At 40.6% G+C, this 14461-nt stretch overlaps 1 protein-coding gene across 3 annotated transcripts in view; it reads left to right on the top strand.

Annotated features, from left to right (window-relative positions):
* Positions 1–650: 650 nt before the first annotated feature.
* Positions 651–14461, top strand: part of LOC110514165 (butyrophilin subfamily 3 member A2) — a 36095-nt gene continuing 22284 nt past the window's right edge. The window contains exons 1-3 of one of the 3 annotated variants that reach the window (XM_090183263.1): positions 651–989; positions 4322–4457; positions 9177–13186. In XM_090183263.1, coding sequence (XP_090039389.1) covers positions 11718–12680 — 963 coding nt within the window. In that variant the 5' untranslated portion in view covers positions 651–989; positions 4322–4457; positions 9177–11717 and the 3' untranslated portion in view covers positions 12681–13186. Of the gene's footprint in view, positions 990–4321; positions 4458–9176; positions 13187–14461 lie in introns of those variants that run through there. The other 2 variants (XM_090183265.1, XM_090183264.1) reach the window with 2 other exon arrangements.

Genomic DNA, 14461 nt, shown 5'->3' with positions numbered 1-14461 from the left:
AAATATAGGACAAGAAACACATCACGCCAAGAGAGACAACACAACACAACACTACATAAAGAGAGACCTAAGACAACAACATAGCAAGGCAGCATCACATTACAACACAGCATGGTAGCAACACAACATGACAACATCTCTGATAAAAATTAGTGTATTTTCTGCCATACTGCTCACACCAGCTAGACTACAACTGACAGGGAAAGTCACATTTTAATGATCAACGTTCATGGGAAAATTTCACATCGTAAGTTGTTACTAATTTAAATATGCTCTACAGCCTACTTGTTGTCACATTTATTTCACCATTCCTATTTGTGCACATATCTGTTTTTAGGACATTTGACAAAGTTAATGTCCGTATCAGGGCTCCCTATTAGTCACTATTGTTCCAATATGATGTTCCAATATGTCCCGAGAGGCGCAGCGGTCTTAGGCAGTGCTTGAGGCGTCACTACAGACACAGCCTGGAATCAAACCAGGGTATCACAGCCTGCCGTGATTGGGAGTCCCATAGGGCTGCCTATAATTGGCGTCGTCCGGGTTTGGCCGGAGTAGGTCGTCTTAATTGTTATTAACTGACTTGCCAAGGTTACATTTAAAAATAATCTGAACAGTAGACGGAGATAGATATCGCGAGATGACATGAAGTTTAATGTCCATATCAGAACACTAGATGGAGCTAGATATCCCGAGATGATATTCAACTAGAAGTACTGTAAGTGAAAGTGAAAGTAAAGTGTGAAACTCCACCACCCTTTTCTCCCGTTATTTCTTAAACAGACGCAGTGTTACATTCTGTTTGTTGACAAATTAGCCTTTCAACTGTTTTGGTTTATGTTTCTAAACTCCTAATAATTTTATTGACCAGTTACAAACAGCTTTACCTTGGAGTCAGACTTGTTTTGTTAGTGAAATGAAGACCGTTCCGACCTCGGCGGTCTGGTATTTTGGGATTCTGTTCATCAGTGTTTCATTGATAACGACAGGTAGGACACAACATTATTCCTTCATTATTTAGCCTGAAGGATATTTTATTATCTGAACATAATATTAACAAGAAAGAAACGGGGAGAATTCAAGTGCAGGATCAAAACCGAGTGCAGGAAATGTAGATGTCTTGACGTCACTGTGTTGTTGTCTGATCAGACCGGGCAGTTTGGGTGTGGTGGTGCTTTAGGGTGGTGTCCGCGGCAGACACTGCAGTTAGGGTAATCTCCATCTCCATCAGACTGGAGAGTTTGTGGTGTGGTGGTGCTATAGGGTGTGGTGGTGCTATAGGGTGGTGTCCGTGGAAGACAGGACAGTTTGGGGTGTGATGGTGCTATAGGTTGGTGGTGCTGTAGGGTGGTGGTGCTGTAGGGTGGTGGTGCTTTAGGGTGGTGGTGCTGTAGGGTGGTGTCCGTGGAAGACAGGACAGTTTGGGGTGTGGTGGTGCTGTAGGGTGGTGGTGCTGTAGGGTGGTGGTGCTGTAGGGTGGTGTCCGTGACCGACAGGACAGTTTGGGGTGTGGTGGTGCTGTAGGGTGGTGTCCGTGACCGACAGGACAGTTTGGGGTGTGGTGGTGCTGTAGGGTGGTGGTGCTGTAGGGTGGTGGTGTTGTAGGGTGGTGTCCGTGACAGACAGGACAGTTTGGGGTGTGGTGGTGCTGTAGGGTGGTGGTGCTGTAGGGTGGTGGTGCTGTAGGGTGGTGTCCGTGACCGACAGGACAGTTTGGGGTGTGGTGGTGCTGTAGGGTGGTGTCCGTGACCGACAGGACAGTTTGGGGTGTGGTGGTGCTGTAGGGTGGTGGTGCTGTAGGGTGGTGGTGTTGTAGGGTGGTGTCCGTGACAGACAGGACAGTTTGGGGTGTGGTGGTGCTGTAGGGTGGTGGTGCTGTAGGGTGGTGTCCGTGACAGACAGGACAGTTTGGGTGTGGTGATGTTGCAGAGTGGTAGTGCTGTAGGTTGGTATCCGTGGAAGACAGGACAGTTTGGTGTGTGGTGGTGCTGTAGGGTGGTGGTGCTGTAGGGTGGTGGTGCTGTAGGGTGGTGTCTGTGACAGACAGGGCAGTTTGGGGTGTGGTGGTGCTGTAGGGTGGTGTCCGTGACAGACAGGGCAGTTTGGGGTGTGGTGGAGTTTTAGGGTGGTGTCCGTATTTACACAATACTTCGATATGGCAGTGACTGTTTCATAGCAGGTTAGGAGAATTAGTTTAATTATTTTAAGGTTAGGAAAAGGGTTAGTGAAGACAGATTCTGGTCTGAATTGAAGAGATACAAAGAATTCAGATCGTAAAACGTCTTGTCTTTAGTATGAAGCTGGCTGAAGCTAAGGTCTTTATATCAGTACCATTATAGATTAGGGTAATGACAATAGAGATAGGTCTTTATATCAGTACCATTATAGATTAGGGTAATGACTATAGAGATAGGTCTTTATATCAGTACCATTATAGATTAGGGTAATGACTATAGAGGTAGAGGATTCATCTTTATATCAGTACCATTATAGATTAGGGTAATGACTATAGAGGTAGAGGATTCATCTTTATATCAGTACCATTATAGATTAGGGTAATGACTATAGAGATAGGTCTTTATATCAGTACCATTATAGATTAGGGTAATGCCTATAGAGATAGGTCTTTATATCAGTACCATTATAGATTAGGGTAATGACTATAGAGATAGGTCTTTATATCAGTACCATTATAGATTAGGGTAATGACTATAGAGATAGAGGTCTTTATATCAGTACCATTATAGATTAGGGTAATGACTATAGAGATAGGTCTTTATATCAGTACCATTATAGATTAAGGTAATGACTATAGAGGTCGAGGATTCATCTTTATAGCTGTGACATTATAGATTAAGGTAATGACTATAGAGATAGAGGACTCATCTTTATAGCTGTGACATTATATTGTCTGGTCAACTGTAAAACATACAGAATGCTGCAGGGTACTGACCAAGACCAGACGGAGAGAACACATCACACCGGTTTTAAGGTCTCTGCACTTGCTGCCTGAGAGTGTTAGAACGATTGTGCACCTCAATACATATCAGACATGTTTTTTTAGTTATGTACCCAGGTAGCACAAACATATGGGCTGATTTCCTGTTACTACAGATCTAAAACTGCTCTGGTCTGGTAGCTGGGTCCGGTCTGAGTCCCAAATGAATGACTGTACAGAGTAGGCCGGAGTCATTCAGCCCAGATCTGGCAGCCTGAACTGAGCCAAGCCTGCCATTTTAGGGCCAGATCAGCTCATCAATGCCCCAAATCCACTCGATTCTACCTCCTCTTCCGTCACTAAAAATAATATATGAAATGTAGGTAGTAATATTTATATGAAATGTAGGTAGTAATATTCATATTAAATGTGCCACCCCTCAACAGGCATTATGTATTAACAGTAGCATGGATGTATCCAAATAAATTTCACTAGAAAACAGATTCAACAAATTCAGCTACTTTGATGTGATTCTATCTGACCTGACCATGTAAGCCGTAGTTTTCTAGCTAGCAAGCAAGGGATAAGAACGTTACCGGCCTGCATAGCAATCAAACCAATAGAACTAACTAACTGATAGAACTAACAACCAGTCTGCTTCTCTAACAACCTAACTGATAGAACAAACAACCAGTCTGCTTCTCTAACAACCTAGCTGATAGAACTGACAACCAGTCTGCTTCTCGAGCAACCTAACTGATAGAACTAACAACCAGTCTGCTTCTATAGCAACCTAACTAATAGAACTAACAACCAGTCTGCTTCTCGAGCAACCTAACTGATAGAACTAACAACCAGTCTGCTTCTATAGCAACCTAACTAATAGAACTAACAACCAGTCTGCTTCTATAGCAACCTAACTAATAGAACTAACAACCTATGTTCAACCTTCCATACTGTTCAACCTTCCATACTGTTCAACCTTCCGTACTGTTCAACCTTACATACTGTTCAACCTTCCATACTGTTCAACCTTCCATACTGTTCAACCTTCCATACTGTTCAACCTTCCATACTGTTCAACCTTCCATACTGTTCAACCTTCCGTACTGTTCAACCTTCCATAATGTTCAACCTTCCGTACTGTTCAACCTTCCATACTGTTCAACCTTCCATACTGTTCAACCTTCCGTACTGTTCAACCTTCCATACTGTTCAACCTTCCATATTGTTCAACCTTACATACACTTGGAAATGACTTATCAATGGACAAACAATGATAATAAACATCATTCTCATTCACTGTGAGGTTTACCAACTCAGAGACGTATGGCCTCTGTTCTATGATCACACCAAGCACACTCTCATTTCCATTTCTCATAGAACACTGATGAGAACGTGTCCGCTGGAGCTGTTGACTTCTTCCATCTCAACTTTCTCCTTCCGGTTCCTAAGAGAGTGACAGCACAAGACTTGAAGAGCAAAAAGAAACACAACACATAACAGTATTAACAATGTGGTAAGCTATACATAATTATATGTGTGTGCAGCCTTATGTCTCTCCATCTGGTGTCGGAGGTGAAAGTGTTTCTCCTGACAATTGGCACGAGAGGATGTAGACTATGGCTCTTTACCATTATTTTTTATTTTTTATTTCACCTTTATTTAACCAGGTAGGCCAGTTGAGAACAAGTTCTCATTTACAACTGCGACCTGGCCAAGGGCTATATCTGTTCTTAGGTCTGCATTTTTTGAAAGGGGCATGCTTATTTAAGATGGTGAGGAAGGCACTTTTGAAGTACAACCAGGCATCCTCTACTGACGGGATGAGGTCAATAGCCTTCCAGGATACCCGGGCCAGGTCGAAATTCAAGTTGCACCCTCCTCGGCCTTGCTATCTCACTTTTATTTGAATGTTAACTGGTATAATAATAATATAGCAATAAAGAATCAGAAGAAATATAACCCCCGATAACCAATACAACAGACTTTCACCAGCTTCTCTGTTCTAACCCCTAATAACCAATACAACAGGCTTTCACCAGCTTCTCTGCTCTAACCCCTAATAACCAATACAACAGGCTTTCACCAGCTTCTCTGCTCTAACCCCTAATAACCAATACAACAGGCTTTCACCAGCTTCTCTGCTCTAACCCCTAATAACCAATACAACAGGCTTTCACCAGCTTCTCTGTTCTATCCCCTAATAACCAATACAACAGGCTTTCACCAGCTTCTCTGCTCTAACCCCTAATAACCAATACAACAGGCTTTCACCAGCTTCTCTGTTCTAACCCCTAATAACCAATACAACAGACTTTCACCAGCTTCTCTGCTCTATCCCCTAATAACCAATACAACAGGCTTTCACCAGCTTCTCTGCTCTAACCCCTAATAACCAATACAACAGGCTTTCACCAGCTTCTCTGTTCTAACCCCTAATAACCAATACAACAGGCTTTCACCAGCTTCTCTGTTCTAACCCCTAATAACCAATACAACAGGCTTTCACCAGCTTCTCTGCTCTATCCCCTAATAACCAATACAACAGGCTTTCACCAGCTTCTCTGCTCTATCCCCTAATAACCAATACAACAGGCTTTCACCAGCTTCTCTGTTCTAACCCCTAATAACCAATACAACAGACTTTCACCAGCTTCTCTGCTCTATCCCCTAATAACCAACGGAAACTAATACATTCTTTTTTTTTAAACTAGGCAAGTCAGTTAAGAACAAATTCTTATTTTCAATGACGGCCTAGGAACAGTGGGGTTAACTGCCTGTTCAGGGGCAGAATGACAGAGTTGTACCTTGTCAGCTCTGGGATTTGATATTTTCGGTTACTAGTCCAACGCTCTAACCACTACACTCTAACCACTGGGATACGCTGCCGCCCCTACATTCTAACCACTACACTCTAACCACTACACTCTAACCACTAGGCTATGCTGCTGCCCCAAAGCTTTGCTCCTTGAACCACTAATTATATTGGATAACATTTGTGTTTAAATCTACTTGTAAATATGCATTAAAAACCTAACTAAAATGACCTCTTTCAGGCTATTGGCAATGTAAAATCTTTGCCAGGAAATGGACAGTAGTTTCCCAATGACCCTCCAGACTGTTTCTTTTATAAGGAAGTACTTACAGATGTTAGCATGTGTATTATGAAGTAAACAGTTATTTAACATGGTGTAGACTGCATCACTCATTCCCTCTATATATTAACACATTCGATTATAAACAGTTATTTAACTTGGTGTAGACTGCATCACTCATTCCCTCTATATATTAACACATTAGATTATAAACAGTTATTTAACTTGGTGTAGACTGCATCACTCATTCCCTCTATATATTAACACATTAGATTAAGGCCAAAGGTTTTGAGAATGACAAATATTAATTTTCACAAAGTTTGCTGCTTCAGTGTCTTTCGATATTTTTGTCAGATGTTACTATGGAATACTGAAGTATAATTACAAGCATTTCATACGTGTCAAAGGCTTTTATTGACAATTACATGAAGTTGATGCAAAGAGTCAATATTTGCAGTGTTGACCCTTCTTTTTCAAGACCTCTGCAATCCACCCTGGCATGCTGTCAATTAACTTCTGGGCCACATCCTGACTGATGGCAGCCCATTCTTGCATAATCAATGCTTGGAGTTTGTCAGAATTTGGAGGTTTTTGTTTGTCCACCCACCTCTTGAGGATTGACCACAAGTTCTCAATGGGATTTAGGTCTGGGGAGTTTCCTGGCCATGGACCCAAAATATCAATGTTTTGTTCCCACTTAGTTTTCACCTTTGCCTTATGGCAAGGTGCTCCATCATGCTGGAAAAGGCCTTGTTCATCTCCAGAAGTTGTTGTGTTCTTAGGCAAAATTGTGGATGAGCCCACTCACTTGGCTGAGAAGCAACCCCACACATGAATGGTCTCAGGATGCTTTACTGTTGGCATGACACAGGACTGATGGTATTTGAGAGTGGGGGTATATCCCTGCGAGATCTGTAAAAAAAGGACAGAAGTCCCAGTTGCAGTGAGTTTTTTTTTAAAGACGAGAGTTCTAGAAAATAGTGAGTTAAAAAACAAAAATAAAATAGGATAGGATATTTGAACACTGTTTGATTTACGTGTAGTAGCAGTATCATATTGAGAGATGATGTATCAATAATAGAGATATTTGAGGAAGTACCGGAATAGGACATGAAGTCCTGTCCGTATTCTCCAGTAATAGATTCACAGAAGTCTATGGTATCGGTTCTAATACAAGGTATTAAGTGCCGTGACCAATTAATTATTATCCGGGGAAGAGTGTAGTGCTATCTTAGGAAATAGTTAATAGAAGGTGTGTATGATAGACGTGAAGAAATCTAAAACACCCTGAACTCCTGTTGGGAGTGTTTAGGGAATAATAACTAGAGGCATGGCGACCAACAGACCTGTTTCTCCCTGTAATATAGAGATAGCGGAATTTAATAAATGCGGTGAAAGAAGTGCACGAGCATTCTACCAATTCAGCTGGAATATGGGAAAAATTTAGCAAATTAGAGAAAATTGGACAACATTTTCCTGCTGACGGAGAATTCAAATCAAATAAATAATTCAGGGAGGCAATTATGACTTGGCACAAGGACATAAAACCAGAATCAAAAGCTCAATATACCAGTGTTTAGATGTCAGCATTATATCAACAGAAAATGCGTAACGATAAACCCAGAAAGTGTAACACCAGAACACTAATACAGAAAGACTGGGGCCATAGAGAATATCACTAACTATAATTTCAATGACCATACCCATTACCTTCTGGTGTAGACCCTCTAAACCAAAGAAACATGGCGGAAAGCATCAAAGCATAGGGAGACCGAGTGTTTTAGCTGTGTGGCTATTTGGCCATTGGAAAAGGGAGTGTAAAGTGGGTGTGGTCATTGGAAAAGGGAGTGTAAAGTGGGTGTGGTCATTGGAAAAGGGAGTGTAAAGTGGGTGTGGTCATCGGAAAAGGGAGTGTAAAGTGGGTGTGGAACTGTATTCAGAGGAAATGCTGCCAGGCAAGCGTTTGCATCATTTTCAAAAGATCAACAACTACTCGTTTTGAGGTTAGCAAGAATGGAACTTTCACCTAGCGGTGTCTCTGTTCCATCGATATACATAGAGATTAAAGTTGTGAAGGAAGACGTATGAGATAACGTTTTACCTAACTGTTCAGTAAAGGCCAGGGATTAAATATTGTGGGATTCCTTGCGATGAGAAATTGTCTAAATTTGCCGCAGGAAAACATATTTTGGGTTGAAGATTCTAAACGCCAGGGGAACGGATTCTAAAGGTAACACATTTAAATATGGCCAAACATTCCTTGCAAAATGCAGGAGGCCTTAGGGTTTATTTAAATCATGGGACATTTTATGTGGTTTTATTTTTAAATACATTTACGTTTTATGTTGTCTTATTCTGGAATGGGATTCTAGAATGGACGAAAGGGTGGAGGGGTCACGAGGAATTAGCATTGGGGTTACCAAACCTAAAAGGAACTTATATATTTTTTTATGTGGTATGATGGAGAACCACATGGGGAAAAGGATCGGTGGTGAGATAATATGGCCGTGTTGTGGGATTTATAGGATGAAATGTTTTGAAGAGGTATTTAAATGGTTTCTGAAGGACAGGCAAAGAAAGGAGGAGGAAACATCTGAATGGTGAGGAAAAGCCTTGAATATTAACAATTCCTAATGAAGAATGATCAAGTTCATTATGAATTAAATAGACGGTTCATTATATAATTCACGAGAAACACCAGTCTCTATCCAAATTGTACCATTACTTTATGAGATACTACCATTTCCTTAGGGAGTTATAAAGAGTTGTGATTCTAAGTTGATTAGTTAAGTGAATCGGTTTATTTTTGAAATTTCACCAGAGGGATCGTGGAATTCTGCGAGGGGTTAGGGTGCCATCTTCATGATCTGGTAACTCTTCCTAGAGCTCGCCAGTAGAATAAGGGAGTACGGACTCATTTAGAAAATGTTTTTTAGCAGTAACATCATGTTATGCTTTTTGACATTTGTCTTATAGATGTTATTAAGAAAATGTCATAATTCATCATATAGTCAATGTTTGTCTAGTTTCCTGAAACAGAAATGAAATTAACTTAACTGTTGTTATGATCTGTGCTTTTTTGAGGTTATCATGGAAGGTGACATCAGATCGTGTTTTAATGCATGAATTTTTGACCACAGACAGTGTGTGTCAACCTCAAAACCCTCCCTAACCGGCTGAAGGAAGAGCGACAAAGGCGTGCTCTGAGAGACAGTGACTTTTACCACTCTGAGTCCGGGCCGTAAACCAGGGCCGGGGTGCTGAGAGCGTGGAGAGAGAGAACAAGCTCAGGTGAGAGACTCGTGTACGTGGGGGAAACGGAAGTATCTCCTTGGATATTAAAATCGGGACATTATCAAGGGCCATGAAATGTGACAGGCAAAAGTTTACATGTGCCTTTGGGAAAATTAACTGTAAATGACATCTGAACAAGACACGCCAGAATGATAGGTGCAGGGCGACGGAAATGGGAGGGGGTACACGCCCTGCTAACTATTTAAACTGGGAATGCATTGAGATCCTGATCTTTCTTGACCAGGCCACTCATGACAGGACAACAGGGACAAAAGGGGGGGCTGTAATGAGAAGAGTTATGACCGGCAGTAAAAGGTGGTTTATAAATGTGTGTTCTCACAGGGACGATCGAAGTTGATAAAACTGGAATTGGAGCCTTAGTCTCAAAGTGAGCGCTGAGGTCAGTCATTCTAGATTCTGGTTGGGATAAATTATAAAATGTTTTCGTTGTGATTGGGATACAGCGAGAGAGAATTGCTAAAGCACGATGAGGGGTGGATACGCTGCTAACATTTATGCGGCCGAGAAACGTATCTCTCAGTGTCATGATGAAGGGAGGTGGTTTGTGTGGGGGAATCACTGGATGCCCTTGTGGGATCTAACCCATACTCTATCATTACATCTAACCCATACATCTAACCAATACTCTATCATTACATCTAACCCATACTCTATCATTACATCTAACCCATACATCTAACCCATACTCTATCATTACATCTAACCCATACATCTAACCCATAGTCTATCATTACATCTAACCCATACATCTAACCCATACTCTATCATTACATCTGACCCATACTCTATCATTACATCTAACCCATACATCTAACCCATACTCTATCATTACATCTAACCCAAACATCTAACCCATACTCTATCATTACATCTAACCCATACTCTATCATTACATCTAACCCATACATCTAACCCATACTCTATCATTACATCTAACCAATACTCTATCATTACATCTAACCTATAACACACTATACTCCTCTATCACTACATCTAACCCATAACACACTATTCTCCTCTATCACTACATCTAACCCATAACACACAATACTCTATCATTACATCTAACCCATACTATTTCATTACTTCTAATCCATAACACACAATACTCTATCATTACATCTAACCCATAACATACTATACTCTATCATTACATCTAACCCATAACACACTATACTCTATCATTACATCTAACCCATACTCTATCATTACATCTAACCCATACATCTAACCCATACTCTATCATTACATCTAACCCATACATCTAACCCATACTCTATCATTACATCTAACCCATACATCTAACCCATACTCTATCATTACATCTAACCCATAACACACTATACTCTATCACTACATCTAACCCATAACACACTATACTCTATCATTACATCTAACCCATAACACACTATACTCCTCTATCATTACATCTAACCCATAACACACTATACTCCTCTATCATTACATCTAACCCATAACACACTATACTCTATCATTACATCTAACCCATAACACACTATACTCTATCATTACATCTAACCCATAACACACTATACTCCTCTATCATTACATCTAACCCATAACACACTATACTCCTCTATCATTACATCTAACCCATAACACACTATACTCTATCACTACATCTAACCCATAACACACTATACTCTATCACTACATCTAACCCATAACACACTATACTCCTCTATCATTACATCTAACCCATAACACACTATACTCCTCTATCACTACATCTAACCCATAACACACTATACTCTATCACTACATCTAACCCATAACACACTATACTCCTCTATCACTACATCTAACCCATAACACACTATACTCTATCATTACATCTAACCCATAACACACTATACTATATCATTACATCTAACCCATAACACACTATACTCCTCTATCATTACATCTAACCCATAACACACTATACTCTATCATTACATCTAACCCATAACACACTATACTCTATCATTACATCTAACACACTATACTCTATCATTACATCTAACACACTATACTCTATCATTACATCTAACCCATAACACACTATACTCTATCATTACATCTAACACACTATACTCTATCATTACATCTAACCCATAACACACTATACTCTATCATTACATCTAACACACTATACTCTATCATTACATCTAACACACTATACTCTATCATTACATCTAACCCATAACACACTATACTCTATCATTACATCTAACACACTATACTCTATCATTACATCTAACAAACTATACTCCTCTATCATTACATCTAACACACTATACTCCTCTATCATTACATCTAACCCATAACACACTATACTCCTCTATCACTACATCTATGTGAGAATGCTGTTCATCGACTACAGCTCGGCATTCAACACCATAGTACCCTCCAACCTCGTCATCAAGCTCGAGACCCTGGGTCTCGACCCCGCCCTGTGCAACTGGGTACTGGACTTCCTGACGGGCCGCCCCCAGGTGGTGAGGGTAGGCAACAACATCTCCTCCCCGCTGATCCTCAACACTGGGGCCCCACAAGGATGCGTTCTGAGCCCTCTCCTGTACTCCCTGTTCACCCACGACTGCGTGGCCACGCACGCCTCCAACTCAATCATCAAGTTTGCGGACGACACAACAGTGGTAGGCTTGATTACCAACAACGACGAGACGGCCTACAGGGAGGAGGTGAGGGCCCTCGGAGTGTGGTGTCAGGAAAATAACCTCACACTCAACGTCAACAAAACTAAGGAGATGATTGTGGACTTCAGGAAACAGCAGAGGGAACACCCCCCTATCCACATCGATGGAACAGTAGTGGAGAGGGTAGCAAGTTTTAAGTTCCTCGGCATACACATAACAGACAAACTGAATTGGTCCACTCACATAGACAGCATCGTGAAGAAGGCGCAGCAGCGCCTCTTCAACCTCAGTTGGCTGAAGAAATTTGGCTTGTCACCAAAAGCACTCACAAACTTCTACAGATGCACAATCGAGAGCATCCTGGCGGGCTGTATCACCGCCTGGTATGGCAACTGCACCGCCCTCAACCGTAAGGCTCTCCAGAGGGTAGTGAGGTCTGCACAACGCATCACCGGGGGCAAACTACCTGCCCTTCAGGACACCTACACCACCCGATGTCACAGGAAGGCCATAAAGATCATCAAGGACAACAACCACCCGAGCCACTGCCTGTTCACCCCGCTATCATCCAGAAGGCGAGGTCAGTACAGGTGCATCAAAGCTGGGACCGAGAGACTGAAAAACAGCTTCTATCTCAAGGCCATCAGACTGTTAAACAGCCACCACTAACACTGAGTGGCTGCTGCCAACACACTGACACTGACTCAACTCCAGCCACTTTAATAATGGGAATTGATGGGAAATGATGTAAATATATCACTAGCCACTTTAAACAATGCTACCTTATATAATGTTACTTACCCTACATTATTCATCTCATATGCATACGTATATACTGTACTCTATATCATCGACGGTATCCTTATGTAATACATGTATCACTAGCCACTTTAAACTATGCCACTTTGTTTACATACTCATCTCATTTGTACATACTGTACTCGATACCATCTACTGTATCTTGCCTATGCTGCTCTGTACCATCACTCATTCATATATCCTTATGTACATATTCTTTATCCCCTTACACTGTGTACAAGACAGTAGTTTTGGAATTGTTAGTTAGATTACTTGTTATTACTGCATTGTCGGAACTAGAAGCACAAGCATTTCGCTACACTCGCATTAACATCTGCTAACCATGTGTATGTGACAAATAAAATTTGATTTGATTTGATTTTGATCTAACCCATAACACACTATACTCTATCACTACATCTAACCCATAACACACTATACTCCTCTATCATTACATCTAACCCATAACACACTATACTCTATCACTACATCTAACCCATAACACACTATACTCCTCTATCACTACATCTAACCCATAACACACTATACTCTATCATTACATCTAACCTATAACACACTATACTATATCATTACATCTAACCCATAACACACTATACTCTATCATTACATCTAACCCATAACACACTATACTCTATCACTACATCTAACCCATAACACACTATACTCTATCATTACATCTAACCCATAACACACTATACTCTATCATTACATCTAACCTATAACACACTATACTCTATCATTACATCTAACCTATAACACACTATACTCCTCTATCATTACATCTAACCCATACTCTATCATTACATCTAACCCATAACACACTATACTCTATCACTACATCTAACCCATAACACACTATACTCCTCTATCATTACATCTAACCCATAACACACTATACTCCTCTATCATTACATCTAACCCATAACACACTATACTCTATCACTACATCTAACCTATAACACACTATACTCTATCATTACATCTAACCCATAACACACTATACTCCTCTATCATTACATCTAACCCATAACACACTATACTCTATCACTACATCTAACCCATAACACACTATACTCTATCACTACATCTAACCCATAACACACTATACTCCTCTATCATTACATCTAACCCATAACACACTATACTCTATCACTACATCTAACCCATAACACACTATACTCCTCTATCACTACATCTAACCCATAACACACTATACTCTATCACTACATCTAACCCATAACACACTATACTCTATCACTACATCTAACCCATAACACACTATACTCTATCACTACATCTAACCCATAGCACACTATACTCTATCACTACATCTAACCCATAACACACTATAATCTATCATTACATCTAACCCATAACACACTATACTCTATCATTACATCTAACACACTATACTCTATCATTACATCTAACACACTATACTCTATCATTACATCTAACCCATAACACACTATACTCTATCACTACATCTAACCCATAACACACTATACTCTATCACTACATCTAACCTATAACACACTATACTCCTCTATCATTACATCTAACCCATAACACACTATACTCTATCATTACATCTAACCCATAACACACTATACTCTATCACTACATCTAAC

Source organism: Oncorhynchus mykiss, chromosome 9 (genome assembly GCF_057628025.1).
Source record: "Oncorhynchus mykiss isolate SJ-2025 chromosome 9, ASM5762802v1, whole genome shotgun sequence".
Classification (NCBI taxonomy): Eukaryota; Metazoa; Chordata; class Actinopteri; order Salmoniformes; family Salmonidae; genus Oncorhynchus; species Oncorhynchus mykiss.
Note: the sequence above shows the minus strand (reverse complement) of the source record. Positions and strands in the feature narration are given on the sequence as shown.